General features: G+C 42.7%; 1 protein-coding gene across 2 annotated transcripts in view; it reads left to right on the forward strand.

Moving 5' to 3' along the window:
* Positions 1-26,109, forward strand: part of LOC147661250 (E3 ubiquitin-protein ligase TRIM39-like) — a 134,428-nt gene extending 108,319 nt beyond the window's left edge. For both annotated transcript variants that reach the window (XM_086951199.1, XM_086951200.1), the window contains 2 exons: positions 23,722-24,286; positions 25,901-26,109. In XM_086951199.1, coding sequence (XP_086807325.1) covers positions 23,722-24,266 — 545 coding nt within the window. In that variant the 3' untranslated portion in view covers positions 24,267-24,286; positions 25,901-26,109. The remainder of the gene's footprint in view (positions 1-23,721; positions 24,287-25,900) is intronic.
* The last annotated feature ends 1,796 nt before the right edge of the window (positions 26,110-27,905 follow it).

Genomic DNA, 27,905 nt, shown 5'->3' on the forward strand with positions numbered 1-27,905 from the left:
GCCTTATCTCGCCAGTCATACAAAGAGCGTTCACTTGAGCTTGGTGTGTGGTGCTGCGGCACCGGTTGCAATGCCCAAAAGCCGACCCTGCCTGCTGAGATCTACATCGCTGCTGAGCTCTTTACCACTGCTGGGGTCTGTAGCACATCTGTGTTCTGTAGCACTGCTGGGAGCTTTAGTGCTGCTGTCGTATGTACTGCTGCCGAGGTCTGCACCATTGCTGGCATTGCATATTTGCTGCAGTCTATAGTACTTCTGGGTCTGTAGCGCTGCTGGAATCTGAGGTGCTGCTGGGATCTGTAGTGCTGCTGAGGCCTACGTTGTTGCTGAGCTCTTTACCGCTGTTGGGATCTGTAGTACTGCTGGGATCTGTAGTGCTCCTGGGATCTGTAGTGCTCCTGGGATCTGTAGTGCTCCTGGGATCTGTAGGGCTGCTGGGATCTGTAGGGCTGCTGGGATCTGTAGGGCTGCTGGGATCTGTAGGGCTGCTGGGATCTGTAGGGCTGCTGGGATCTGTAGGGCTGCTGGGTTCTGTAGTGCTGCTGGGATCTGCAGTGCTGCTAGGGTCTTTAGCACGGCTCTGGCGGACAGCGCTTGTGGAGTTTGGAGCACTGCAGGGTCCTGGTGCACTTCAGGGATCTGCATGGCTGCTGGGGTCTGCACAACTGCTGATGCCTGATCTGCTGCTGGGGTCTGTAGCACATCTGGGGTCTGTAGCATTGTTGGGCATTACATTGCTGCTGGGGTCTGTAGCACATCTGGGGTCTGTAGCATTGTTGGGCATTACACTGCTGCTGGGGTCTGTAGCATTGTTGGGCATTAAGTTGCTGCTGGGGTCTGTAGCATTGTTGGGCATTACATTGCTGCTGGGGTCTGCACTGATGTTGGGGTCTATAGCACTGCTAGACCTGTGGTGACTGGTCCATGGAGCTCCTGGTATAAAACTTTGATTGCAGCCATTAGAGCCCCTGACATTTTTGGCTGATGTTATTTTATTTTATGTCCCCGGTGGTAAGTTAAGGCAGTGCTTGGTGCAAACATCATCTACCACCATATTATGAAGGAACGTTTCTGGATGTCCCAATGTGTGAAATTAATGTGTATGCATATTTGCTGTGTGGCATTTTGTTGTGGCGGTGATGTGTTCTGTTCTTTGTACTGCCTTCTTTTTGTGCTGCATTACTGCAATGTGATGTTATTGTGTTGTATTGTGGTTGTTGCATTGCATTCTGCTTTGACTGGTTTTCTGTGTTGTGCTGTTATTTGTGTTTTATGTTGTTGTGTGTGTGCTATTGCTGTTACATTTCCAGAAAAAACAACACGCTTTTAACTTTCCCATACTAATCAACCACCCACGGTGCCAGAGGTAGTAAAATAGCGCTGCTTCAGCTCTTCAACTATTCACGACATTATCCAGGCCAAAACTGTGGCGGAGACTGTGTCGTAACTTAGCACTTGCAGGGTTCACTTTATGGAATATGGTCCCCACTCTCTGCGGGGCTCTACGCTCCTTCTAGAGCTCTTTCTACCCCTCCTCTCTTTGCCCAGCCCTTCCCTCTCTACACTTCCTGTAGAGCTCATCTCTCTGCACAGCTGTCCACTCATAGATCTTTTTCTCATCACAGCCCTTTACTCTCCACACTCCCTCCAGTGCTCCTTGATCTGGACAGCCCTCCACCTTCTACACTCCCTCTGGAGCGCCTCCTTCACCTGCACAGACCTCCATCCTTTACACTCCCTCTGGAGCTCGTCCTTCACCTGCACAGACCTCCATCCTCTCCACTCACTCTGGGGCTCCTCTTTTACCTGCACAGACCTCCATCCTCTCCACTCCCTCTGGAACTCCTCCTTCACCTGCACAGCTCTACACTCCTAGAACTTTCTCTCTTCACAGCGCTTCATTCTCTTCACTCCCTCCAGCGCTCCTCTTTCTCCTCAGCCCTCCACTCCCTCTGGAGCTCCTCCTTCACCAGCACAGACCTCCATCCTCTCCACTCCCTCTGGAGCTCCTCCTTTATCTGCACAGACCTCCATCCTTTACACTCCCTCTGGAGCTCGTCCTTCACCTGCACAGACCTCCATCCTTTACACTCCCTCTGGAGCTCCTCTTTTACCTTCACTGACCTCAGTCCTCTCCGCTCCTTCTGGAGCTCCTCCTTCACCTGCACAGACCTCCTTACTTTACACTCCCTCTGGAGCTCCTCCTTCACATGCACAGACCTCCATCCTCTCCACTCCCTCTGGAACTCCTCCTTCACCTGCACAGCTCTACACTCCTAGAACTTTCTCTCTTCACAGCGCTTCATTCTCTTCACTCCCTCCAGCGCTCCTCTTTCTCCTCAGCCCTCCACTCCCTCTGGAGCTCCTCCTTCACCTGCACAGACCTCCATCCTCTCCACTCACTCTGGGGCTCCTCTTTTACCTGCACAGACCTCCATCCTTTACACTCCCTCTGGAGCTTCTCCTTCACCTGCACAGACCTCCATCCTTTACACTCCCTCTGGAGCTCGTCCTTCACCTGCACAGACCTCCATCCTCTCCACTCACTCTGGGGCTCCTCTTTTACCTGCACAGACCTCCATCCTTTACACTCCCTCTGGAGCTCCTCCTTTACCTGCACAGACCTCCATCCTCTCCACTCACTCTGGGGCTCCTCTTTTACCTGCACAGACCTCCATCCTTTACACTCCCTCTGGAGCTCCTCTTTTACCTGCACTGACCTCAGTCCTCTCCGCTCCTTCTGGAGCTCCTCCTTCACCTGCACAGACCTCCTTACTTTACACTCCCTCTGGAGCTCCTCCTTCACATGCACAGACCTCCATCCTCTCCACTCCCTCGGGAGCTCCTCCTTCACCTGCACAGACCTCCATCCTCTCCACTCCCTCTGGAGATCTTCTCTCTGCACAGCCCTCCATCCTTTACAGTCCATCTGGAGCTCCTCCTTTACCTGCACATACCTCCATCCTCTCCACTCCCTCTGGAGCTCCTCCATCACCTGCACAGACCTCCATCCTCTCCACTCCCTCTGGAGCTCCTCCATCACCTGCACAGACCTCCATCCTCTCCACTCCCTCTGGAGCTCCTCCTTCACATGCACAGACCTCCATCCTCTCCACTCCCTCTGGAGATCTTCTCTCTGCACAGCCCTCCATCCTTTACAGTCCATCTGGAGCTCCTCCTTTACCTGCACATACCTCCATCCTTTACACTCCCTCTGGAGCGCCTCTCTCCTCAATCTCCTCTTTACATTCAGAGTCCTTCACTGTCTGCACTGTCATTCCTCCCACCACAGCACTTCATTCTCTATCGATCCAATCAGTGACCAGCTAAGCCCATTCCAGGCCTGGCTTTTACTGTTTAACCCTTCCTCCTCTTCAGACTCACTCAGACCCACTCTGCACAATCTTCTGTTCTCTGCAGAGCTGCCCCCGTACAGGCGGCCCTGAATCTGCCCAATCTACTATTCCGAGCCCAGCCCTTCACCCCCACAGTTCTGATACGATCTGGGGGTGTCCTCAGATCCGAGGTGTCAGATTTCTAACCCTCCGATGCAAGGACTTCGTTCAATGCATCAACATTGAATTAGAAAGCCAGTTGGACTGCAGCCTGAGCCTCGCCCACTGAGCAACCCTGTGCACGCAGAGTTTTCTGGTTACTGTTGGTCACGTGAGGTGAGTTCAAGGGACACACTGGAAATCCGGATAATCTTTTGTTTATAAACAACACCAGCAAAGAAAGCAGCAAGAAACGGACTTGTAATGGTAAAATGTTATCTGAACTCGACCTTAGAAGCTTAATACCAACCTGTACGACAATGGGGCATAACGTGATGTCAGCGTTCACTACTAAAACAGTCAAACGTCAGCCTAGATAGCAGGCAGCCCTGATATCCGCATTTTGCGTGTGTCTGAGAACTTTACACTTTCTATTAAAGATAAAGAAAAGCTAAAAGCAGCCACGGCATGACTAAGATGGGAGCTGTGTCTGTGTTCACGACAGTTCCTTAGACTCTGCATATCTCTCCCCTCTATGCAGGTCCCCACCTCCAGAATAGCCCACCACATAATGTACACAAACATCTAAGCAGTTCTGCGCTCCCAGCACAATCACCACTCTCTAGAGGCCATCTGCACAGAGCCCCAGTCCCTGCACACCCAGAACACCAAGCAACCCACTGTCCGCACAGCCCTACAATCCCAGAAGGGGTCCACCCTGTATGCATCCCTCTATACTCGGGCATACTCTTTGCACAATGTAACACTGTCCACAATTCTTCGCAGTATATAGTCCAATCTCTGCACCACAGGCTCATTCCCAACAAAACTATCAAATCGCTGCAGTGCCTCAACCCCAACACAGCAGGATCAAGTCTCTGCAGTGCCTCAGCCCCACACAGCAGGATCAAGTCTCTGCACTGCCTCAACCCCAACACAGGTATAAAAGGATAATTGTGCCGTCAAGGGTTTTGTTGAACTGTAGAGTATTCAAAATTATATATTATTTTGTGGTCCTAAGCATTTGACACCACTGATGCACAATTTGTGTCAGACAAAGTTTTTAAACAAATAGAGCTAATACCAAACGGTAATAAAAAGAGAGAGCAATAGCAGGGTGTATGCAAAAGTTCTGTTTGTTTTAATTATTCACAAAACAAAAATAAAATGTACATGGGTATACCATTTGTTGCAAAAGCTACAATAGGAAAAAATATCAATAAAACAGCCTATTTGCAGCAATTGTTGTAGCTTATCCACCTATTTACAAGTTATATCATTAAAAGCAGTGGAATAAGCGCAGTCGACGTTTCGGTCTCTAGACATGCGTTATGGAGACCATCCTCAGGACAGACAAATCAAATCATGAATACCCTAAAAAACAGTAAAAACGATAATTAAAAAACTGTTTTATTCCCATTCAAGGGATTTGCATATATTATCCAAAAAACCCTAAGCTCTCTACATGATTTAATAACAAACTATATTGCTTTTTGATTCATAATATTTCATTCAATGACACCTTAATACTCAGAAGAAAGGAGATTGTCAACATAATTCAAGACCTATTGCGGCATCATTATCTTTTGTACAGATTTCATTATTATTTTTTCATTCTTGATGGTATTGTCAGTTAACCAACAACATTGTTCGGTTATACATTGTAACACTCGATTCATCATATAGTGGATATGGTCTGTATAGAAACACAAAACAATCCAATTGCAATTAAGAAATAAAATTCTAATCCATTTAACCTGGTCACAATTAGTAGATTCAGCGGAAACTTTTACCTTTCTTATAGATAAATGAAGCTCAAGGAGTTTTAATGGGCCTCAAATTCAAGTAGATGGTAGCGATGAGTACAATCATCTGTTTTCAGAAAAGCAAAAATAAACCATAAGTTGTTTATAGAGTATATATTATATGTAACCCTTGTTCATGGTAGAACAAATATCAGGATAGACTAATTAATGCATTCATATCGATCCTTTAATTGAAGTGTAACTTGAATGCATTATTTGAAGATTAGGGCCAAACTATTGCTGATAAAAAGTTATTTTATTTTTATTAAAGTTGAATGAAGGAATCAACACATTAGATTCTCAAAAAAATCATATTCTTGGCCTTATTTTCTATTTACTGCAACAAGGGTATGGCTACCTCTCGACATTATCATGTGTGTTTGGTCGACCATATATTACATTCTGGTCCAAAGGATCTTCAATATTTGTCACATCTGTTTGTTATGGTGGGCAAACTGATTACATATCTGTATACATATATGAAACAACAGTGTTGTTGCTGTAAGAGATGCAGAGATTCTCAACTGACACATACGGCTCACATTAAAAATTATCATGTCAGCCATTATTTATATCAGCCACGACATGGGGAACAAAGGTTTACCTGTAAAGACAGGAATCTACTGATTTTATATCTCCCTGTGTGACTTTGGAAGTGGCGCTGCTGATGAAAATGCACAGATAGTCTATACTTCAGTTTTCTAATGGAGATAAATCAAGGAGAACTTGTCACATATCATTTCAACTAAGACTTTTTATCTCAAATGTTAAAGTTACCACATACGGAAAACTAGCCTAGTAAGATATCGATGTTAGAGGACTAACATACCTGTGTATTTAAGCGATTTGCAGGCCCTCGATCACTTTTAAATGAAATTCACTTAAAACGGCGGTCCTACAAATGATAATAAGGAGATCACCATAAATATTATGAGGTGCCCAGGCTTAAACTAGCTCAGAGGACATTAAACTAGTTTCTCAACTATAGATCCTCATTTGTACAGATATACCATTTACCTGGTTAAACAAAGGTCGAAGGCGATCCTCGCAGTTCAACAGGCAGCAGCAATTCGGCAGAGAACTTGTAATTCTCTCGCCTCATGGTTTTTATACCCTGTTCGTTTGGTAGTGGAAATAGGACTAGCGAGTTGTGAAACGGTTGCCGATGCACTCAAAACACAGTGATTAGATTGTTAAGTAACAATACAACAAAATTTTAGCAACATAAATGACAGAAGTAATCCAACAGAACTCCAATGAAGGGTAACTCGTGGAGTCTTTATTGCAGTATACAGCCAGCCGACACGTGTTTCATCGCACTCGCGATTCCTCAGGGCTGAAACAAACAGATAGTTGACAATAGAACATGTGTCTTGCATGGATATAGTTACAACAAGACCTCGGTGTGTGGCCTGTACATGCTTATTCTTAGCTTCTACTGCAGTGAACATATAATGATTCACCTTTATAACGTATCAGTGCCACCACAACACATCCGTGTCGAAAGTGTGCTGAATGCCGATATTATCAGTCAACGTGTTGGTGACTAGTGAGTCTGTGCTGACACGTTCCCTGAGCTGAGTGATATATAACATCATAATTGTCGTAGCGGAAAAAGTGTTCTATCCGTGTACGACTCATTCATACTACATGCTTAGTGAGTTGTGTAAAATACTGTGACTCAATGCACAGAAAGGGCACATACCTAGATGGCTGTGTCAAAGTCAGAAGGTCTGTGTATTCAACATAAGAAATAAACAGGAACAAAAAGGGAAAAACCTCATCACTAAATATCATGGTTGCGAGTAATCAGGCAAGAAGCACAAAAATAGTGAGACTGTAAAGTAAAAGAAAGGAAGCTCACCGCTCAGCTGGTGATAATTCCGACCCAGCCGGGCCCTTGACCGATGATACTCGGTATGAGTGTATACGATGACGAGTAAAATTCACGATTCTGTAACTAGACCAAATGTACTGAGTTACTATACGAAAGTCCGAATTCAAAAATCAGAACTAAAATCAACGGTCATCCAGTTTAAGGATTTGGTATCATGGCTTATGTCAGAAATGCGAAAATCAAAAAGAACATCGTAACAGATTATTAACGAGCATAGATCTGTGGACACTTACGAATCATACCCCAATATTTCAGTTGGGTAACGTGACATATTTGTTAAGTTAGGATCCGGTATGTCCTTCACAAAAAGTATTTAAGAGTTTGATAAAAGACTTACATGTCAGTACTATAGCCGTTTCTTTAAGGCTCGGAGGTCTCCGTATTTAATAGCTCCAATGTTGTAGGAAACGTCGAACAGGGTACTGTTCTGAAAAAATTAGGGGGCCCGGTAAGAGTAATGCCCAATTATACTATATTCGACAGGATCGTGACGGAGGTAGGAAAATTTCACTGGCTTACCTATTAATTGGTTCAATCCTCGTTTTAATGCCGGGTATGGCTCCAAAACGACCGGATACCCCAGGCTGAAATGACACCAAATTTACATGGGGTCAGGCTCCTCGTGTGATTCAACAAGACCAATTCCTAGTGAGGAATGTCATATACGGTATCGATTCTATCTCTCTTTCTTACCTGTGTAGAGCTCTGGAGCGACGTGTAGCGCTTTCTGACCTCCGAGCTGTGTTCCTGTTTGGACACGTGACCGGGTCTCTCAAGACCTTATATACGTCACTGCGCTGCGTGTTCGGTCGACTAGACCGGTTGTGTTTGTTGCGGTCGCGTCCATGTTGGGTTCTCAATTGAGCCCAGATATTCTCATTGTGAAACGCTAGTAAGGAGATGTTGTTATTCAGAAATCAGTATTCTGACGTTCGTGTTTTCGAGAGGTTAGTGGATCGTGTTACGATGTCGAAAGAAGAAAAAACGATCTTGGTGAACCTCCAGATGAGCTGGATTGTGAGCACCGTGAATAGAACTGGTAGTCTCCCGGTGCATATCCCAGTCATACGTGAATATAATTGCATCCAACATACAAATATAAATCACACTCATAGTTGTCAATTCACATATATAACATCACTTAATTGCTCTCAGAATTATATATTCGGGTATCATGAACAAAATTATAGTAGAGTACAGGAGAGTTATCATAGCCTGAAGGATTGTCAATTTTAACATAAGCAATGTAGCTTATTGACAAACACAGATCTACATACAGTGCGGATGTATCACAGTATTTCTTCAATGCCATAGAATTTGACCACTTTGTTGGTCTTATCCTTTTGGCAGGAGGCTACGTGTAAGGCTACTGGGTATTTAGGATCACAATTCAAAATTGCCCTTATGTGTTCCATCATTCTCTCTTTGAGTTGTCTGATGGTGCTTCCCACATAAAACTTTCCACATTCACATTCTATAATGTAAATCACGAATTTGGTAGTGCAATTAATGTTATTCTTAATGACGTAGGTAGGAAACACCATCTGGACCATTGAATTGAGTTGTACCATGTTTGGCCCATTTGCACATGCTGCAGAAACCGCATTTGTAAAAACCTTGGCTATGTTGTGTCATCCAAGTGGTGCGTGTTGTGTCCCGAGGCACGGTAGGACTCAATTTGTTCCTAAGCGTATTGCCTCTTCTGAAAGAAATTTGAGGTCTATCTGCAATGTGATTAGTTAGAGCTCTCTGATTTCAATAAACCCCAATGCTTGGTAAGACTCTTCCGTAACACATCATGGAATGAATTAAAGTCAGTCACCATTCTGATTTGTTCATTTCCAGAAACGGATTAGCTTTTTTATGTTTGATAAAAACTGGTACCGCCAGAAGAAGGGAGTGGCCATGGGCTCAAAGATATCACCCTCGTTTGCTAACCTATTCATGGGCGCTTTGGAATCCGATCTAATCTGGGGCAAGAAGGGTGCTCAGTATATCGACTCCATTATATTCTCGGGTCGATATATTGATGACTGCATCCTAATTTGGTCTGGCTCAGAGGAGCTTTTAAATGACTTCTTCAGACATCTAAATGAGAATACTTGGGAGATCCGATTCACTATGAATTGGAGCAGGACGAGTATTGAATTTCTGGACATTGAATTTTACATATCATCTAACTGTCCACATAGCAGACTTTTCAGGAAATCCACAGCATGCAATGCTGTCTTGCATGCCTCGAGCTCACATCCCCCACATCAAATAAACGCCATACCCTATGGCGAATTCCTAAGGGCGAGAAGGAACTGTAGTGAGGACTGTGAGTTCGGGAGATGTTTGAAAAGCATGAAGGAGAGATTTTACACCAGAGGCTACTCAACTAAAACAATCAAGAGAGCCGAGAAAAGAGTCAGAAAAGTTAAGAGATCCCACACTCTCACCACTACACACAAACCCACCGTTTCTGGAAATGAACAAATCAGAATGGTGACTGACTTCAATTCATTCCATGATGTGTTACGGAAGAGTCTTACCAAGCATTGGGGTTTATTGAAATCAGAGAGAGCTCTAACTAATCACATTGCAGATAGACCTCAAATTTCTTTCAGAAGAGGCAATACGCTTAGGAACAAATTGAGTCCTACCGTGCCTCGGGACACAACACGCACCACTTGGATGACACAACATAGCCAAGGTTTTTACAAATGCGGTTTCTGCAGCATGTGCAAATGGGCCAAACATGGTACAACTCAATTCAATGGTCCAGATGGTGTTTCCTACCTACGTCATTAAGAATAACATTAATTGCACTACCAAATTCGTGATTTACATTATAGAATGTGAATGTGGAAAGTTTTATGTGGGAAGCACCATCAGACAACTCAAAGAGAGAATGATGGAACACATAAGGGCAATTTTGAATTGTGATCCTAAATACCCAGTAGCCTTACACGTAGCCTCCTGCCAAAAGGATAAGACCAACAAAGTGGTCAAATTCTATGGCATTGAAGAAATACTGTGATACATCCGCACTGTATGTAGATCTGTGTTTGTCAATAAGCTACATTGCTTATGTTAAAATTGACAATCCTTCATGCTATGATAACTCTCCTGTACTCTACTATAATTTTGTTCATGATACCCGAATATATAATTCTGAGAGCAATTAAGTGATGTTATATATGTGAATTGACAACTATGATTGTGATTTATATTTGTATGTTGGATGCAATTATATTCACGTATGACTGGGATATGCACCGGGAGACTACCAGTTCTATTCACGGTGCTCACAATCCAGCTCATCTGGAGGTTCACCGAGATCGTTTTTTCTTCTTTCGACATCGTAACACCATCCACTAACCTCTCAAACACAAACGTCAGAATACTGATTTCTGAATAACAACATCTCCTTACTAGCGTTTCACAATGAGAATATCTGGGCTCAATTGAGAACCCAACATGGACGCAACCGCAACAAACACAACCGGTCTAGTCGACCGAACACGCAGCGCAGTGACGTATATAAGGTCTCGAGAGACCCGGTCACGTGTCCAAACAGGAACACAGCTCGGAGGTCAGAAAGCGCTACACGTCGCTCCAGAGCTCTACACAGGTAAGAAAGAGAGAGAGAATCGATACCGTATATGACATTCCTCACTAGGAATTGGTCTTGTTGAATCACACGAGGAGCCTGACCCCATGTAAATTTGGTGTCATTTCAGCCTGGGGTATCCGGTCGTTTTGGAGCCATACCCGGCATTAAAACGAGGATTGAACCAATTAATAGGTAAGCCAGTGAAATTTTCCTACCTCCGTCACGATCCTGTCAAATATAGTATAATTGGGCATTACTCTTACCGGGGCCCCTAATTTTTTCAGAACAGTACCCTGTTCGACGTTTCCTACAACATTGGAGCTATTAAATACGGAGACCTCCGAGCCTTAAAGAAACGGCTATAGTACTGACATGTAAGTCTTTTATCAAACTCTTAAATACTTTTTGTGAAGGACATACCGGATCCTAACTTAACAAATATGTCACGTTACCCAACTGAAATATTGGGGTATGATTCGTAAGTGTCCACAGATCTATGCTCGTTAATAATCTGTTACGATGTTCTTTTTGATTTTCGCATTTCTGACATAAGCCATGATACCAAATCCTTAAACTGGATGACAGTTGATTTTAGTTCTGATATTTGAATTCGGACTTTCGTATAGTAACTCAGTACATTTGGTCTAGTTACAGAATCGTGAATTTTACTCGTCATCGTATACACTCATACCGAGTATCATCGGTCAAGGGCCCGGCTGGGTCGGAATTATCGCCAGCTGAGCGGTGAGCTTCCTTTCTTTTACTTTACAGTCTCACTATTTTTGTGCTTCTTGCCTGATTACTCGCAACCATGATATTTAGTGATGAGGTTTTTCCCTTTTTGTTCCTGTTTATTTCTTATGTTGAATACACAGACCTTCTGACTTTGACATAGCCATCTGGAGAAGTGTGGCTCAGGGGTTAGAGGCGGCAGACCCGGAAGCTGAGATCGTCCCTGGACCAGGGTTCAATTCCCCGCCTCGGCGGGTCTTGGGCTCAAAAAATTCCACAGACTTGATAATTCTCGCTCTGGTGCCTTCTCAACTCATGGGTTCACACTCTGCGACTCTGGGAAATAGCTTACTTAATCTCCACAACGGCCCCTCGCGGCGGGATGCCTGGCTTTCACCTTGTGGATACCCTGCCGGGGTTATCTCACAGGGGAATACCAGGACGGGTTCCCTAAGCAAGCGCCGGGAAACCCTTTGTGGGTAGCTGTGCGCTATATAAGCTCAAATACATTTACATTTACATCTAGGTATGTGCCCTTTCTGTGCATTGAGTCACAGTATTATACACAACTCACTAAGCATGTAGTATGAATGAGTCGTACACGGATAGAACACTTTTTCCGCTACGACAATTATGATGTTATATATCACTCAGCTCAGGGAACGTGTCAGCACAAACTCACTAGTCACCAACACGTCGACTGATAATATCGGCATTCAGCACACTTTCGACACGGATGTGTTGTGGTGGCACTGATACGTTAAAAAGGTCAATCATTGTACGTTCACTGCAGTAGAAGCTAAGAATAAGCATGTACAGGCCACACACCGAGGTCTTGTTGTAAATATATCCATGCAAGACACATGTTCTATTGTCAACTATCTGTTTGTTTCAGCCCTGATGAATCGCGAGTGCGATGAAACACGTGTCGGCTGGCTGTATACTGCAATAAAGACTCCACGAGTTACCCTTCATTGGAGTTCTGTTGGATTACTTCTGTCATTTATGTTGCTAAAATTTTGTTGTATTGTTACTTAACAATCTAATCACTGTGTTTTGAGTGCATCGGCAACCCTTTCAGTTAGATAAGTGGCAAGTTTGTCTACTCAGTCCGAGTGGTTTAAGGTTTGTCCACTCGCCGATCTGCACCTGTAACAATATCATTTGAAACAGTTGTGCGCATGAACAGGCAGTGCACCCGAGTCTAAACTGATTAAAAAGCCTTCAGATTTCATAGGACTAGCGAGATGTCCTTTCTTTATCTCCTCTAAAAGGAGAGTAGCGGCCATCTTGTAATATTCAATTTACCGACCTTAATAGTCGTGAATGGAGGTGATGCAGAATATGTAATTACTCTGTTTCATTAAAAGGGGGGGGGGGAGGCGCAACCAAATCAAATTGTCTATTTAACATAGTGAAAAGGACTAGTTTTGTTTGTTTTTATTTTCTAAAGAATCGACTTGAATGACGACCAATAAATAATTAACAAACGGGCGCTTGTGTTATGTTTGTTTCAGGATTGTTTAGTATCCTACTATTTCGCGATTAAAGTATACATTCAAAAATACTTATTCCTATTATTCTTTACTTATTCTAAGAAACTTGTAAATGTGTAGGTTTACAAATGGAGTTACCTACAATTTATAGAGTAATATCAGCATCTAATAGAAGCAATGATCATGAAATTACAATGTCAGATAGAACAAATTGGTTGGTGATGGTACATGTTTGTCTATAGTTTGTTGAACTCATTTAAATGCTATATATTCCAATTGCCAGTCAGTATAAGACATTAATGTTCTTTATCATTTACCCTCCTGGCCAGTCACCAGTTCACAACTTATGATTCATATTGTACATTGCTTTACATATTGATGTACAGTCCCTCCTGGCTTTATGCCAGTTTACATCTAATCCTAATGTGATGTCCCTCCTGGTGATCTGCCAGTTTACAGCTAATTATCAAAAATACATAGATTTTATCCTTCAGGGTTGCTCATTCTTAGTTGTCAACCCCAACACTGCAGGATCAAGTCTCTGCACTGCAGCAACCCCAACACAGCAGGATCAAGTCTCTGCACTGCCTCAACCCCAACACAGCATTATGAAGTCTCTGCACTGCCGCAATCCCTAAACAGTATAATCAAGTCTCTGCACAGCAGCAATCTCTGCACAGCATAGACACATCACTGCACAGCCTCAATCCCCACACAGCATTATCAAGTCTCTGCACTGCCTCAATCCCAACACAGAACTATCAAATCGCTGCACTGCCTGAACCCCAACACAGCAGGATCAAGTCTCTGCACTGCCGCAATCCCTAAACGGTATAATCAAGTCTCTGCACAGCAGCAATCTCTGCACAGCATAGACACACCACTGCACAGCCTCAATCCCCACACAGCATAGTCAAGTCTCTGCACCACCTCAATCTCTTCACAGCACAGTTCAATCTGCACAGCCCCAATCCATACACAGCATAGTCAAATCTCTGCACTTTCGATCCATATGCAGCATAGTCCACGTTCTGCATGCATTGGTCCCTGCACAAAAGTATGCAATCTGCACATTCTCAATCCCTGCACAACATAGTCTAATCTCTGCACAACCTCAATCCCTCCACAGCATGGTCCAATCTCTGCACAGCGGCCGTCCTTACACAGCATAGTCCACACAGCATAGTCCAGTCTCTGCAATGCCAGTCCCTGCACAGCCCTTGGCTTTGCACTCCCTCATCACCATACAATGGTCGCTACCTCCTCCCAGCGCTCCCAGATGTTTCTTTGCACTGCCTCACCAGTGCTCCACTCTGTGCAGTGACCTCCCTCTGGTCAGGTTTATTCTGTCCTGGGTCAAGAAACCCCATTCTGCTTTCCTTTGTCCAGTGTCAGGCGGACCCCATAATACAGATTGTTCCACGGGTTCCTATGTGAGAGTCCAGTGCCCCACTGCTCCTCGGCTATATCAGATGTGCCCTGCTTGCATTATCGCATTGAAGGAATCGGATATTATGTGAGTAATATCTGGTAAGATTTAAAACATTGCATCAGAGTCCTAATAAACCAGGGCTTCGTGAATCAAAGTATCAGAAATAGGCCTGCCTCGATTGGCCCATCAGTGCAGAAACCAAAAAGTGATGTTTGTAGTGTTTATGATAGAATTTACATTAACAATCCACCAAGAAAGCTTAGTGTAGAAGTAAATAAGGAAAAACATGGCCTTTCAGTCGTTTATATAATACAATTAAATAAAACGTGTTAAACAGGAGGCAGCCATATGCACGTGGACGCCTTTGCTTGTAACATTTCTGCCACGGATTTTACTTCTCCATATTTCTCCCATATTTTGGTTTTCGCTTTTTAAACATCAGCCTGTTTTTCGTGAAAAGTTGTATCATTGGCGACAGAGAGTTTAGCAGAAATGTGACCTTATGGTGCTTATGGCCAAGACTGTGGAGAGGGGAATGACTATTTCACTGCTAAAGAGGGGAACTTGGGTGGATTGAAAATAAAAAGAGGTTTTTGAGCGCACTGCTCCTTTTTGGTGTGTTATGTTCTAACTTATAATTTGTAGCTTTTATCAGTTTCTGCGTGCAGTCAAGGCGGCGCCTCTTGCCTTCGGACACCCAATGAATAATCCAAAAAGTTGTGCTTCCCACTGACAAAGTGGAAGCATCCCCTGACGCACAGCCGTTAAATCCTACTGGGAATCACCCAGAGTTCCTCAAAAGTTCAACACAAATTTTCAATGTTCAAGTGTTTCTTTATTTCTCAAAGAAATTACTTATTTGATTAAATTCATCAATTTTTCACTTTGAATGCATTTTAGTAGTACTCAAGTCCAATGCATTTCGGTCAATTAGACCTTCATCTGGGACCACATGAGCTGAAACAAGGTATAACAGAAGTAGTGTCACAAAACATATAAAAAATAAAATAGTACATACTCTTCAATACTATCATGCTGCTAATAGTGACTTATTGTGAAATACATCCCAGTGCACAACCAGCTTCTGTGTTATGGTGACATTTTATCATAAAAAACGCCTGTACGGGCACTCACAATTGTAGTATTTGTCAACGTCTCACGTATTACACTTGTGATCGCATAAATGAAACTGTCAAGGAAAATGCGTGAAATCAGTTCAATATAAAACCTTCATTCGTAACTGTAACTGGTCAAAAAAGAACTTAAATTCGGTGCAACGTTAGCGTGTTATTAACTCACTTCCTCGATGCATAAACCAGCGTCTCCTCTCTCCTACTCTCAGTTAGACAACGCTGTCAGCAGTCTTCCGGCATCCACTAGACGCCGGTCCAATCATTCTCAATATAACTCTCACTGCGTTATTCTGTGATTGGGCGTTCCCCGGTCATGTGATCGGGGTAACGTCCAATCCTGATCTGTTTCTAGTGCAAATGAGTATTGAGGAGGTATTACAAGAACATAAATATAAAACTGGCACTGTGTAAATTCATCTAACGATGAGTGTTGTGATAATGCGTAACAATGTAAAAATAAACGGTGGGAATAACGATAAAAAAGCAAAATTCATGTATATTCAACAAGAGTATAACTTAAAAATGGATGGCTACTGCATCCGCCAGTATGGATAAGGCATAGCACAAAAAGTGCTTTTTTTCTACGTCTTTTGCAAGTTCATAAATAACACATGAATTCTACCGGGTCATTGAGTCCAAAGGCCTTGTGGGTATTCAACAGATACATCCAGCTATTCTCCCTCTGAAGGAGAAATCTGTTGTTATCACGACCTTCTCTTTTCTCAATTACTTCCAGGATCGTGAACTGGAGTTGGGAAACATTATGCTTAGCTTCGTTGAAATGCAACGCTATTGTGGACTTCACATTAGCCGTTCTTATATTCGATTTGTGTTCGTTTAATCGTGTTTTTATTTTTCTGATAGTTTTTCCTACATATGCCTTTCCGCATGGGCATTTAGGCATGTAGATGGCGTTGGCCGTATCACAGGTAGCATTGACATGTAACTTTATGTTGTGTCCCTTCATGGGATGTGTGATCATGTTTCCTCTTATGATGTTATTACAGTGACCACACTGCAAACATGGTCTTGTTCCTCGGTATATCTCATCTTTAGAACTTTTTTGTTTCAACAGTTCTCCTAGATTTTTGCTTCGAGTGAAAGCAAAGATTGGTTGTTGTTCGAAACTGGGTTTAAAGTCAATTTCCGCTCTGAGAATACTCCAATGTGTCCGTATGATTTTCTTAAATTTGTGACTCATGGTTGAGTATTTAGATACCACTGTCATTCTTTCCTGTTTGTTTTTAGTTCGTGTTTTCAGTAGTTCTGTCCTCGGTATCTTCTTTACTTTCTCAATAGATTGATCGACCAGCATATTGGGATATCCTCTTTTTAGAAATCTGTCGCCCATCGCTCTCAAGGTATGGTCAACTTCACTATACTCTGAGGTGATTCTTTTTGCTCTCATCATCTGTGATATCGGTAGATTCTTTTTTAGTGAGTCTTGATGGAAGCTTTGAAAATGAACAGTATTGTTCATATCGGTCGATTTTCTGTGCATTTCCGTTTGGATTTTTCTTTCTTTTAGATTTATTCGCACATCCAGAAATGTTATCGTGGATTTGGAAGTTTCCCATGTCAGTTGGATTCTATCGTTTCTCCGGTTCAATTCCATTAAAGCATGCTGTAACGTGTCTTCCGTGTTCTTCCATATTAAGAATATATCGTCTATGTATCGGACAATTATTTTCAGATTATTTGTCCATGTTGGGTTATTCAGTATGTGTTCTTCTTCATATGCCTTCATGTATAGATTCGCATATACAGGGGCTGCGCAATTGCCCATGGATGTTCCGACCAGTTGTTGGTACCATTCATCGTTGGCCTTAAAGTAGCTGTGGTATAGCGTGAAAATTGTCAGTTCCATAAGAAAGATTTGCATGGATTTATCATAATCAGTTGCTAGGATAGCTTGTTCCATTGCTTCGATGCCACTTCCGTGGGGTATCGAAGTATATAAGGACTTCACATCCGCTGTACAGAGAATCAGTTCCTCATCTTCTTCAAACTCCAACTGATTTAACTTTGTCAAAAAGTCGGTGGAATCTCTAATGTATGTCGTCATGTTTTGAACTGAAGGTTGCATGTATTTGTCTATGAATTGACCTGTGGCTTCGTGTATGCTGTTTTTAGTAGATATGATGGGACGCAGTGGAGGGTCCCATAAGTTCTTGTGCACCTTCGGCATCATGTAGAACGTCGGGCTGCTGGGATTTTCTTTCAACAGGAATTTTTTGGTTTTATCATTTATAGTACCATTCTCCCTTGCTTTGTTAATTATTTCAGTCAACTTTTTGGTGTATTCTTTAGTAGGATTTAGATTCAATTTCGAATAAGTGTTAGAATCAGCTAGATGTTCTTTGACTTTTTGTTGGTACATGGTAGCTTGCATTATAACAAGGGCTCCGCCTTTGTCAGCCTTGGTACATATTATCTCTTTGTTCTCAGCAAGCTTTTTCAAGGTATCCAAGTCTTTATTAGTCAGGTTTCTGCGAGGTCTTTTTTCAAAATTTATTTTGTTCAAATCTTGTTTGACCATGGTCTCAAATAAGTCAAGGGTTTTGTGACTTGAAGGTGCCATAAAAGTGCTTCTGGCTAGTAGTCCTTTTAGTTGATCCTGTCCAGTTGCCAAAGGTTTATCTACTACATGATCAAAAAAATATCTCAACCTAAGTTTCTGCATGAGTTTAAAAAAACTGATTTCCAGTTCCAATGGATTTGTCAAGGTGGTGGGAACAAAGGACGTACCCTTTTCCAATACTGTAAGTTCTTGGTCTGTCAATTTGTAGTTGGATATATTGATCACTAGGTGGGTTTTGGTGTTGTCTTCTTTTTCTCTTTCTCCTTTATTTTTGTTGTCATGCTTCTTGTGTTTGGAGGTTCGTTTTCTCCTCCCGGATCTCCTTGTGGGTCTGGGCCTTCGACTAAAAAAAGATCCTCGGTGTTACCACTCGCTGCTGAAGTCGTTGGTTCTTCTGTTGGCTTTTCTGTTCCAGTCGTTCCCTTTTTGGTGATCCTTTCTTCATTGGATTGTGCATTCTGTGTTGTTTTTTTAGGCAGATAGTTTCTGTTCGGAGGTGGTTTGTTGGTACTGTTGCTTCCTGATGATGAGGTGTCGGTGTATGGGGTGTACGGGCGATTTCTTCTTCTTTGGGCGTACACATCTGCCCATGTGTACACCTCCCCGAGCTTGTAATCAAGCGTGTCCCGTTTAAATTTTCTCAATTTTCTCTCATTCACTTCTTGAGTATGACGGTCTATTTGTTCTTTTGCATCCTTTAGGGCTGCATCTAGTTCTTCCGTAGTCATCATTTTTGACAAGTCTTCTGTAAGTTCCTCCATTTCTTTGGTCAAGTCTATCAGAATAAGCGAAAGTTCCTCTATAATTAATAGAATGAGATCCAATGAACAACGATTCCATATAGCGTACCATTTATCTTGAAAGGACTTAGAGTTTTTACAAAGGGATGGCTTGAGGGCAATTCGTAGACCTCTGGGTATGCGTTGAGCCTTATGGTAGCGGATAAGTGTACTTGCGTGTAGTTTTTGGTTAATATGGCGCTTAGAGATGTAGATCAGTTGTTTCAAATTTTGTGCCTTTGTCCTACTGGAAGATGTTTGAGTCATCTCTTCCTGAATTAAAGAGTAGATTCTAGAGGCTTCCCCCTCTTGAAATCCAAACGTGTCTGCCCTTGCTTCAGTACTCTTTGTAATCTCTTCATACTGCATTTTGGCAATGTTTTATTTGTTTGTAGTTTTGCGTGCTGCTCTCCTACGTGGCAAGAAATGTTTCAGAACTGACTCACTAAAAAAGAATCTACCAATATCACAGATGATGAGAGCAAAAAGAATCACCTCAAAGTATAGTGAAGTTGACCATACCTTGAGAGCGATGGGCGACAGATTTCTAAAAAGAGGATATCCCAATATGCTTGTCGATCAATCCATTGAGAAAGTAAAGAAGATACCGAGGACAGAACTACTGAAAACACGAACTAAAAACAAACAGGAAAGAATGACAGTGGTATCTAAATACTCAACCATGAGTCAAAAATTTAAGAAAATCATACGGACACATTGGAGTATTCTCAGAGCGGAAATTAACTTTAAACCCAGTTTCGAACAACAACCAATCTTTGCTTTCACTCGAAGCAAAAATCTAGGAGAACTGTTGAAACAAAAAAGTTCTAAAGATGAGATATACCGAGGAACAAGACCATGTTTGCAGTGTGGTCACTGTAATAACATCATAAGAGGAAACATGATCACACATCCCATGAAGGGACACAAGGCCCAGACCCACAAGGAGATCCGGGAGGAGAAAACGAACCTCCAAACACAAGAAGCATGACAACAAAAATAAAGGAGAAAGAGAAAAAGAAGACAACACCAAAACCCACCTAGTGATCAATATATCCAACTACAAATTGACAGACCAAGAACTTACAGTATTGGAAAAGGGTACGTCCTTTGTTCCCACCACCTTGACAAATCCATTGGAACTGGAAATCAGTTTTTTTAAACTCATGCGGAAACTTAGGTTGAGATATTTTTTTGATCATGTAGTAGATAAACCTTTGGCAACTGGACAGGATCAACTAAAAGGACTACGAGCCAGAAGCACTTTTATGGCACCTTCAAGTCACAAAACCCTTGACTTATTTGAGACCATGGTCAAACAAGATTTGAACAAAATAAAGTTTGAAAAAAGACCTCGCAGAAACCTGACTAATAAAGACTTGGATACCTTGAAAAAGCTTGCTGAGAACAAAGAGATAATATGTACCAAGGCTGACAAAGGCGGAGCCCTTGTTATAATGCAAGCTACCATGTACCAACAAAAAGTCAAAGAACATCTAGCTGATTCTAACACTTATTCGAAATTGAATCTAAATCCTACTAAAGAATACACCAAAAAGTTGACTGAAATAATTAACAAAGCAAGGGAGAATGGTACTATAAATGATAAAACCAAAAAATTCCTGTTGAAAGAAAATCCCAGCAGCCCGACGTTCTACATGATGCCGAAGGTGCACAAGAACTTATGGGACCCTCCACTGCGTCCCATCGTATCTACTAAAAACAGCATACACGAAGCCACAGGTCAATTCATAGACAAATACATGCAACCTTCAGTTCAAAACATGACGACATACATTAGAGATTCCACCGACTTTTTGACAAAGTTAAATCAGTTGGAGTTTGAAGAAGATGAGGAACTGATTCTCTGTACGGCAGATGTTAAGTCCTTATATACTTCGATACCCCACGGAAGTGGCATCGAAGCAATGGAACAAGCTATCCTAGCAACTGATTATGATAAATCCATGCAAATCTTTCTTATGGAACTGACAATTTTCACGCTATACCACAGCTACTTTAAGGCCAACGATGAATGGTACCAACAACTGGTCGGAACATCCATGGGCAATTGCGCAGCCCCTGTATATGCGAATCTATACATGAAGGCATATGAAGAAGAACACATACTGAATAACCCAACATGGACAAATAATCTGAAAATAATTGTCCGATACATAGACGATATATTCTTAATATGGAAGAACACGGAAGACACGTTACAGCATGCTTTAATGGAATTGAACCGGAGAAACGATAGAATCCAACTGACATGGGAAACTTCCAAATCCACGATAACATTTCTGGATGTGCGAATAAATCTAAAAGAAAGAAAAATCCAAACGGAAATGCACAGAAAATCGACCGATAGGAACAATACTGTTCATTTTCAAAGCTTCCATCAAGACTCACTAAAAAAGAATCTACCGATATCACAGATGAGAGCAAAAAGAATCACCTCAGAGTATAGTGAAGTTGACCATACCTTGAGAGCGATGGGCGACAGATTTCTAAAAAGAGGATATCCCAATATGCTTGTCGATCAATCCATTGAGAAAGTAAAGAAGATACCGAGGACAGAACTACTGAAAACACGAACAAAAAACAAACAGGAAAGAATGACAGTGGTATCTAAATACTCAACCATGAGTCACAAATTTAAGAAAATCATACGGACACATTGGAGTATTCTCAGAGCGGAAATTGACTTTAAACCCAGTTTCGAACAACAACCAATCTTTGCTTTCACTCGAAGCAAAAATCTAGGAGAACTGTTGAAACAAAAAAGTTCTAAAGATGAGATATACCGAGGAACAAGACCATGTTTGCAGTGTGGTCACTGTAATAACATCATAAGAGGAAACATGATCACACATCCCATGAAGGGACACAACATAAAGTTACATGTCAATGCTACCTGTGATACGGCCAACGCCATCTACATGCTTAAATGCCCATGCGGAAAGGCATATGTAGGAAAAACTATCAGAAAAATAAAAACCCGATTAAACGAACACAAATCGAATATAAGGACGGCTAATGAGAAGTCCACAATAGCGTTGCATTTCAACGAAGCTAAGCATAATGTTTCCCAACTCCAGTTCACGATCCTGAAAGTAATTGAGAAAAGAGAAGGTCGTGATAACAACAGATTTCTCCTTCAGAGGGAGAATAGCTGGATGTATCTGTTGAATACCCACAAGCCCTTTGGACTCAATGACCGGGTAGAATTCATGTGTTATTTATGAACTTGCAAAAGACGTAGAAAAAAAGCACTTTTTGTGCTCTGCCTTATCCATACTGGCGGATGCAGTAGCCATCCATTTCTAAGTTATACTCTTGTTGAATATTCATGAATTTTGCTTTTTTATCGTTATTCCCACCGTTTATTTTTACATTGTTACGCATTATCACAACACTCATCGTTAGATGAATTTACACAGTGCCAGTTTTATATTTATGTTTTGTAATACCTCCTCAATACTCATTTGCACTAGAAACAGATCAGGATTGGACGTTACCCCGATCACATGACCGGGGAACGCCCAATCACAGTAACTGTGTGAACCACGAATAACGCAGTGAGAGTTATATTGAGAATGATTGGACCGGCGTCTAGTGGATGCCGGAAGACTGCTGACCGCGTTGTCTAACTGAGAGTAGGAGAGAGGAGACGCTGGTTTATGCGTCGAGGAAGTGAGTTAATAACACGCTAACGTTGCACCGAATTTAAGTTCTTTTTTTGACCAGTTACAGTTACAAATGAAGGTTTTATATTGAACTGATTTCACGCATTTTCCTTGACAGTTTCATTTATGCGATCACAAGTGTAATACGTGAGACGTTGACAAATACTACAATTGTGAGTGCCCGTACAGGCGTTTTTTATGATAAAATGTCACCATAACACAGAAGCTGGTTGTGCACTGGGATGTATTTCACAATAAGTCACTATTAGCAGCATGATGGTATTGAAGAGTATGTACTATTTTATTTTTTATATGTTTTGTGACACTACTTCTGTTATACCTTGTTTCAGCTCATGTGGTCCCAGATGAAGGTCTAATTGACCGAAATGCATTGGACTTGAGTACTACTAAAATGCATTCAAAGTGAAAAATTGATGAATTTAATCAAATAAGTAATTTCTTTGAGAAATAAAGAAACACTTGAACATTGAAAATTTGTGTTGAACTTTTGAGGAACTCTGGGTGATTCCCAGTAGGATTTAACGGCTGTGCGTCAGGGGATGCTTTCACTTTGTCAGTGGGAAGCACAACTTTTTGAACTTGGGTGGATGTCACTATGGCGGACTGAAGAGGAGGGGGGTCGGGGGGGGACGCTGAGGGGTTCCTGCTGTTTCCGAACTCTTTATAACTTACTTTCATTAAACCATCTTAGTGCCATTGCTTTAAATGAGTTACTTATGCTGATTACGTTGAGAACCTGTTTACTTACATTTCTTATTCTGTTACTCTTGTGGTATGAAACTTTTCCCCACAGTGTTAGAGCCTAGAACCGGCAGTCTAGAGCCGGGCGCGCAGCACAGGCCTCCTCTCGAGCTGGATTGTGTCTTCTTTTTCCAATACTAGAGCATTATATTCCTACTAAAGAAGTCTGCCGAGAAGTGCGAGGACTGTATGATTGTGTATGGAAAGAAGGCTGAGAGGTGTTGTGTTGTTGTGAGCACCTGCCTGTGGGTGCTCCGTGGTAGGGTGAGTCGTAATTACTGCTGTGATTCATTGGCTGGCCTCTGCTTCTCTCTCTCCTGCAGCTGCGGTGACCCTGGATCCGGACACTGCTCATCCATGGCTCGTCATGTCCGAGGGCGGAAGGAGCGTGAGGCTGGGAGACAGAGACCAGGGTCTGCCCGACACGCCCCAGAGATTTACTGAATACATCTTTGTCCTGGGCAGAGAGAGGCTGAGCTCCGGGAGGCATTACTGGGAGGTGGAGGTGGGGGACAAGACTGGCTGGGACCTGGGGGTGTGTGATGAGTCTGTGAGCAGGAAGGGGAAGATCACACTATCACCGGAGAATGGATTCTGGACAGTGGTGCTCAGAGATGGTGAATATGTAGCTGTCACCTCCCCCTTCACCCTCCTGACCCCCCGTGTCCCCCCCAGGGCTGTAGGTCTCTTCCTGGACTGTGAGGCGGGCAGGCTCTCGATGTACAATGTGGATGACTGGTCTCTGCTCTTCACCTTCTCCGGGGCCTCCTTCCCCTTCACCCTGCAGCCCTTCTTCTGTCCAGGACTCGACGAGGGAGGGGTGAATGTGGGGGCGCTGCGGGTCCTGCCGGGGACAGGACGGGAGTGAAGAGACTGTCTGCAGCGCAGGTGAGAGCACTGTAACCAGGTAAAGGAGCTGTGTATAATGTAACTTACTGTCTCTAACTCCAGGGAAGGTTACTGTGTGTATCATTACAGGCGAGTAGTAATATCACATACGTGGGGGCGCTACAGCCATATCTACCGACTGGGAAACCAGGTTCGAGGTCCAGCGTCAGCTTAACACCCTGTGATTCTGGGAAGATCACTAAATCTCCATGTGTTACAGAAAAAATATGACCTTTTCTAGTGTAACCTGTGCTCATGTAAAGCGCCCACTGCTTTTGTGCAGAGTTGGCGCTATCTAAAATTGCAAACACAAACTCAGTGTAGTGTGGGCAGCAGAAGAAAAGAAAACACAAACACTCCTGCTCCTGGAGCACACAGAAGGAGTTCTGGAGCACAGGGGTTTTCTTCCCTCAAACTCTGAAGGAAGGATTGAGTCCGTCTTGGAAATCTACTCGCGTGACTGATGCAAAAGCGACTTGACGCCGTTACTTAATGTTCATTATTTACAATGTCTGAAACAAGAACGTGGCTGTGAAATGTTGTGTGTACAGGTATACCTAATGTAGTTTCAGTGACTATCGCAGGAAAATATGATATTTTATTTTGCAAAGAAAAGGTGCCATTGTCTTTAAATTACTGAGTGGCAGATATTGCGGCCTGTTTATGAGCCGGTTTGCATCGCTCTTGCACTACGCAATGTACTGCGAGAGACGCAAACCTTGCATGTGATTTATGAAGCCATGCATGGCCACTTTGCGTGTCCCTGAGTGGCTCCATAAATCCGGAGTAAGATAATGCAGCGCAAATCACTGCGTTGCCTTACTGTGACCTGGGAAGTCATTCCATGGGCGTTGCGGGGGTGTTCCCATGCAACTGCCAGGGTTTTTATAGACCAATCCCCTATTTACCTGAACTGATAGACCTGGGAATGCACCAAAAAGATGCGCCGTCTCAGGTGGGACGTAACTAGGATACGTATCTTTATTTTTCCTCGTTACTTCCTCTTTCTATATGTCCTGTATTCTGCAGCACACATAGAAAGAAAGCTATGCCTCTCAGGATTGTTTTTGTGCAGGAAGGTAATCCTTCCTGCACAAAAACAATCCTCCATGCTGCTCAGGAACCCTTGCACCATGCGGTGCCTGCATTGGCGCTAGGCCACCAAATGGAGCCTGCGCAGGGGAAAAGGCAGGAATGCGCCATATCCCTGTCACGCAGTGCAGTGCAACAAGATGACTTGCTGCTCAGCACAGCGTGACAGTCTAGTAAATAGACCACCTAGTTTAAATAGACAAAGATGAATACGAATAATTTAAAAAAAGGATAAGATGTGGAAAGAAATAGTAATTGGCAACGTACGCCATCTGTCCACACACTTTGACACAGAAGTTCACATCTCTTTAAGCTAACGTGCAGATGTTATCAGGAAAAGGCTACTACTCACATAAGAAGAGAGCCAATGGCTGAAGGGGGCTGACCCATTCCCCTATATTGTATGTTGCTGTTGGCGGAAGCAAAATATGAATTACAAAAAACAGACCAATTGATGAAGAGCTTCAACATGTATATGTATGTTTGAATGTAGTTTTTTACTTTTATTTTGCTTGATTACAGGAGGCTGACAAGACCGACTTCAAATGACTGATGAAGGCCAGTTAAGAGATGACTACAGAAACAATAGAGAACAAGCATTTAGAAAGCCAATAGGTCCATGCTGGCTGCTAGCCTTTTGGATTTGTGTATGTCTGTTTTGTCCTGTTTATTCTAAAATGTTTATTGTTGGGAGAGCTGCTTTTTACTGGTCATTAATAAAAACATTAGCTAAAAGTAAAGATATTTTTTGGTCTCAAAGTACGAAATATCTTTGCAGCTCTACAGGCAACTACTGTGTGAGACCGATATAGACACTGATATAAGGTGGCGATTGAAACTTTTACGCACAGTGGAGAAGATGCTGCAAGCACAGTGCAGAGCTGCATGTAGGCAAAGTAGCTGTTGTTGAGAAGCCATTCTAGGCACAGTGGAGAACTTGAGGCAATCATTAAAACACTTCTATAGACCCAGCAGCAGTAACGCTCTTGCCATTGTATGTTGACTCAAAAGAGAGACAAATAGAAAATAAAGATGCGGGTCTGATAGACACCAAACCTTCCGGCCCTTCAAGCACACACTCTTCTCGTGCAGGGACAAATATCAGGTGCTTAAGATTTCCACAGGTGTCACTTAGATGTTTCACACAACCTCACGTATAATCTTAGACTTTGTATTTAATTAAAGGCTAGCTTAGCGACTCAGTGGCTTATTTTAATGGTATTTAGGGCGGGGTGAAGCTCTTGGACCTGTTTATCCTGATCACGTAGTGGTTGGTTCAGTTACTGATTTCAAGCCAACAGATGGGACGGCAGTGGAAGGCGATTCAGGCCGCAGCCGGCTCTTCAGCCCAAGGCCATATACTGTAAGGTGAATTTGTAGAGCGCTGCTTATCAGCCATAAGGGTATCAAGGCACCAAGACGTGTCCTAGACAGCACCATCTGTAGGCCTAAGGATTATTCGATTAAATAGCAAATGTATATTACACTCCATGAATATGTATTCCTATCAACTTAATGTGAACTGTAATATGTACATGTGGATTGAAAAACAAAAAAACTCATGACAATTACAATAAACAGGTTAAAAAAAAGCACTGGCATAGCCAATAGATCTCGCCTTCGGGGCCTTATAAGTATTTAGTTATGCAGCACAATATCCTTCCTGCAATAACATCAACTATTGCATGGCTAAACACTTATAAGGTTCCAAAGGCAAGACCTATTGGCTATGCCAATGCTTGTTTAAAGACCTGTCTGGTGTTCTTGTGGCATGCCTGGAGTTTATGAGACATGTTTATTTTTATAGGGCCTTTCTGTAATTAAGGAGATTCCAGGAAGGTTATAGTTAAGATTTGTCTATGTTTCTCGAGACCTACTTGTAGTTGAGATCTGTGTATATATTTAGAAGACTGGCCTGTGGCTTAAGCAATTTCCTATAGCATAGTGAGTTAATGCGCTTGCTGCCAAAATACGTGTGTTTAACGGAGGTCACAGGTTTAAACCCCAGGAAGATTGCTCTGAGTTTTAGGATCTGATTGCAACCTACACCCAGAAAGAAAGCTATGGGTGGGTCTACCTGCTGCAGAGATCCCTGAGCAACAGCTGTTAATCACACTTGCCCACCTTGTGTTACCATTAAAGCGGACAGATTTCTGCAGTTTCAGAAATGTCTATTAGGATAATAATGACATCACTTGACCTTAGACCCGATGAGGACAGCACAGGAAATCACATCACAGGACAGTGGACCCCGATCATAGAAAACCAGCGTGACTTGTCACTTACCGGATTCATCAGAAATAATTGTCATGATTTGATGTGAGGCTTTTGAGCGCAGAGGCCAGCCTTACCCCCACTCACCCATCAGCAATCACGTGAATGCTGTCAGTAACTCCAGGTTTGCGTTTCAAATCCCATGCGAATTTCGGATGTTTCTCAGGAATTCCCTTGTTGTTCATGGAGCTGGCTTTGCCCTTTCAATGAGCTCAATATACCGCTTCCGTGAGGCAGTTAGAGGGATGACTGA

The sequence above is a fragment of the Lissotriton vulgaris genome, unplaced genomic scaffold, assembly GCF_964263255.1.
Source record: "Lissotriton vulgaris unplaced genomic scaffold, aLisVul1.2 SCAFFOLD_3088, whole genome shotgun sequence".
In the NCBI taxonomy this organism is placed as follows: domain Eukaryota; kingdom Metazoa; phylum Chordata; class Amphibia; order Caudata; family Salamandridae; genus Lissotriton; species Lissotriton vulgaris.